This window comes from Zingiber officinale, chromosome 4B (assembly GCF_018446385.1).
Source record: "Zingiber officinale cultivar Zhangliang chromosome 4B, Zo_v1.1, whole genome shotgun sequence".
NCBI lineage: Eukaryota > Viridiplantae > Streptophyta > Magnoliopsida > Zingiberales > Zingiberaceae > Zingiber > Zingiber officinale.
Window position 1 is genome coordinate 96,318,140 of NC_055993.1, and position 3,700 is coordinate 96,321,839.

Below are 3,700 nucleotides of genomic sequence, written 5' to 3' on the forward strand. Positions count from 1 at the left end.
TTCGAAATTACACATTCTTGTTGTCGGTATACTCTTTTAATTCAAATAGATTGTAATAATTCTGTAACCATTATTCGAGCTTATAGTTGTTGTCCACCGGAAGCGATCAACGATCGCGGGCCTTGGAGTAGGAGTCGTTACAGGCTCCGAACCAAGTAACTCCTCGTGTTTGATTGTGTTCTTTTAATTTTCGCTGCATTTATTACTCGTTGTTTTACGAATCCGAAACGAGTGAAAGTCACCAGTATTATTCACCCCCCCTCCTCCCATCTAGCGCTTTCGATCCAACAATTAAATATAATAATGGATAAATTAGTAACATTTTCTTTTAAAACGTAAACAAATTTATTCCAAAGAGATTGCCAACGACACATTATCATTTTAAAATAAAAAAATTTACTCAAAAGACTTGGCCAATAAACACTATCATCTTAAAGAAAATAAATAAATTTACTCAAACAAGATTATTAATAATAAACTAAGATTAATATAATCCATTAAAAAAATGGCTAAAGAATAAAAAATATACATTAAAATTTTTTAAAAAACATAATTTTAAATGTGCATAAATTATATTTCGAATTTAGTCAGTAAATAACCAAGACGAAAGTTGAATTATATATATATATATATGGGGGTTAGGTATCTTTCCATTTATTAAATGTGACACAATGGTATTATAAATTTAAACTTTTTTATTAAATGAGTCATGGTCAAATTAAAATTAAACGTATTTTTCCTCATGATGTCTCTTTCTCACTAACAATCTGTACAACAACTTAAACTATAAATATTTAATTTAAAATAATCTTATTCTGTGCTGATAGCTCAATTGGGACTTTGGGACATCGGAGAGCTGATGAGCATCTTATTTGATCGATCCACGCTCATAGTTTGTTTTTATTTTTTAATTTTTTTTCAACAGTTAATTTCTCTATTTATTTATTTTTTTACTTTGGTTAAATAATGGAATATATTCTCTGTAAATTAAGAAATCGAAGCTATCTAGATCTAGTATCTCAGTTACAAAGCTACTCATAGTAATTCTTCAACTGGGTTATGCCCCGTCGGCAAAAAGTAAGAATGGAATTCGAGTTGACTTGACCAAGACATCAGCGTACAAACATAAATCCAATTAGATTTGTTTAGTAGATTTGTGCACGTCTGCTCTGCTCTGATCGATCCTCTTCACTATTTCCAACTCCATTCCCACTCTCGTCTTCCATGCCATGTCGCCGTCGCTTTTCCCCTTCCTCCTCCTCCTCCTCGGTTTCATCTGCCCTCTCTCCTCCGCCGTCGACCTCCTCTTCAACGGCTTCAACAATGAAGACCTCCGCCTCTACGCTAACGCCACTCTCGAACCTTTCACATACCACTCCCACCACCACCAACGCCGCCCTCTGTTCCTCCTCTCCCTCACCCACGACGACGACGCCTTCTCTCTCGGCCGTGCCCTCCTCCCCTACCCCATCCCCACCAAATCTTCCTCCCGCCAGGTCCTTCCCTTCGCCGCCTCCTTCCTCTTCTCTGTCGCCACCGTCCTCACCGCCCTCCCCGGCCACGGCCTCGCCTTCCTCTTCGCCCCTGCCCCCGGCACCCTTGGCGCCACCTCCGCCCAGCACCTCGGCCTATTCAACCTCTCCTCCAACGGAGACTCCTCGTCACGCGTCCTCGCCGTCGAGTTCGATGTCTTCCGCAACGAAGAGTTCGGCGATATCGACAGCAACCACGTCGGCGTCGACCTCAACTCGCTCACCTCCGTCAAATCAGCCTCCGCCGGATACTGGCCCGACGACGAAGCTGCTTTCGTGGGACTTACACTCAATGACGGATCCAATTACCAGGCTTGGGTCGACTATGCCGCCGGAAGACTCAACGTCACCATCGCCCCTGCAAGTCTCGGCCGGAAGCCACGCCGTCCCCTTATCTCCGTCGAATTAGACCTCTCCGACGTCTTCCTCGATGAGATGTACGTCGGATTCTGCGCCTCCACCGGGCGGCTTGTGGAGCGCCACCGCGTCCTGGGTTGGAGCTTCAGCAACTCCAATTTTTCCTCCGGCGACGGCCTAATCACGGCCAATCTTCCTAGTTTCGCGACGCCGGCGTCCTCCAAGTTGAAGAGACGTCTTTCTATCGTCCTCTCTGTCTCTGCCACGGTGATCGCGATGTCTTTCATGGGAGTGCTAGGTCTATGGGTTCGTCGTCGGAGAAACAGGGGACAGTTGGTCGAGGAGATAATAGAGGAGTGGGAATCGGAGTATTGGCCGCATCGAATCGACTACCATCGGATCGTCGCCGCCACGGATGGTTTCGCCAGCAGCAACCTCGTTGGCCGAGGGGGCAACGGGACGGTCTACAAGGGGCTTCTTGGGGGCGATCCGGTGGCGGTGAAGGTCTTCTCTCGAACAAATGAGGAGGAGGCGAAGCTTTTCGCTGCCGAGGTCTGCACGCTCGGCCGGCTGAAGCACCGTAACCTGGTTCGCCTCCGGGGATGGTGCCGGACGCGACGGCCAGCCGCTGGCGCGATGATTATCGTGTACGACTTCATGAAGAACGGAAGCCTTGATCAGTGGATCTACGGCGCCAAGAAGCCGTTGGATTGGGGATCGAGGGCGAGGGTTCTGCGGGAAGTGGCGGCGGCGGTGTGGTACCTGCACGAGGGCTGGGGCGAGGCGGTGGTGCTCCACCGCGACATCAAGGCGAGCAACGTGATGCTGGACGGAGAGATGACCGGACGGCTAGGAGACTTCGGCCTGGCGCGGGCCCAACCGAGAGGGCGGTTGCTGAGGACCACCAGGGTGGTGGGGACGGCGGGGTACCTGGCGCCGGAGGTGATACGGAGCGGGCGGACTACGACGGCCACCGACGTGTACGCCTTCGGAGTGCTGGCGCTGGAGTTGGCGAGCGGGCGGATGGCGGCGGAGGAGGGGCGTCCGCCGCTGGTGGCGTGGGCGCGGGATGCCGTGGCGACGAACGGGGAGCTGGCGGCTGTGGAGGTGAGAACGAGGGGGTCGGAGGGGTTCGACGATTGGGAGGCGGTGCGGATGGTGACGGTGGGGTTGGCATGCACGCGCGAGGAGGGGCCGGCCCGGCCCACGATGAGGCAGGCGGTGCGGATGTTGGGGGCGGAAGAGTGGTACGAGGTGCCGGAGGTGGGCGGCAGGAGAGCGGAGGCGACGTCGTGGCTGCTGGATGCGAGGCTACGGCGACCGGTGGAGACGGCCAGTGCGGGTCCCATCTCCATTTCCACGTCGCAGTCCGGGTTTCGGACGGACTCGTGCATTATAAAAGAAGCTGATGTCTGACCATGTAAGAGGATACGTAATAAAAGCAAAAAAAAAAAAAAAAATCTCAAATATTTATGGTCCTTCAATTATCAATCAAATATTTTGTTTTTTAAATTTCACAATCAAATATATAAAATATCATATATGGTTCAGGACTTTAACTGTTTCTTCATTTTCATCTCATCCTAATTTCACAATCAAAATATGAAATATGATATATGGTTCAGGACTCTAACTGTTTCTTCATTTATGTCTCATCCTCACCACTCTAAACGCTGCCATTCGACAATATATTAATTTTTGACTTTTTATAAAAAAACAAAAGCGATCATGTTTTTTTATTTACAACAGAAACATCCTAAATTTTAAAATTATATAAAAAATATTAAAACAGTGTCTAAATTTCATGCTTT

At 48.5% G+C, this 3,700-nt stretch overlaps 1 protein-coding gene across 1 annotated transcript; it reads left to right on the forward strand.

Moving 5' to 3' along the window:
• The first annotated feature begins 950 nt into the window (after nucleotides 1-950).
• Nucleotides 951-3,318, forward strand: LOC121977750 (L-type lectin-domain containing receptor kinase VII.1-like). The gene has a single exon (XM_042530184.1). It carries the CDS (start codon nucleotides 1,230-1,232, stop codon nucleotides 3,303-3,305), a length of 2,076 nt encoding a protein of 691 aa, XP_042386118.1. The 5' UTR covers nucleotides 951-1,229; the 3' UTR covers nucleotides 3,306-3,318.
• Nucleotides 3,319-3,700: the final 382 nt, after the last annotated feature.

Coding starts and splice junctions, on each gene's coding strand:
- LOC121977750 (XM_042530184.1), top strand. CDS start 1,230: ATGTCGCCGTCGCTTTTCCCCTTCCTCCTCCTCCTCCTCGGTTTCATC.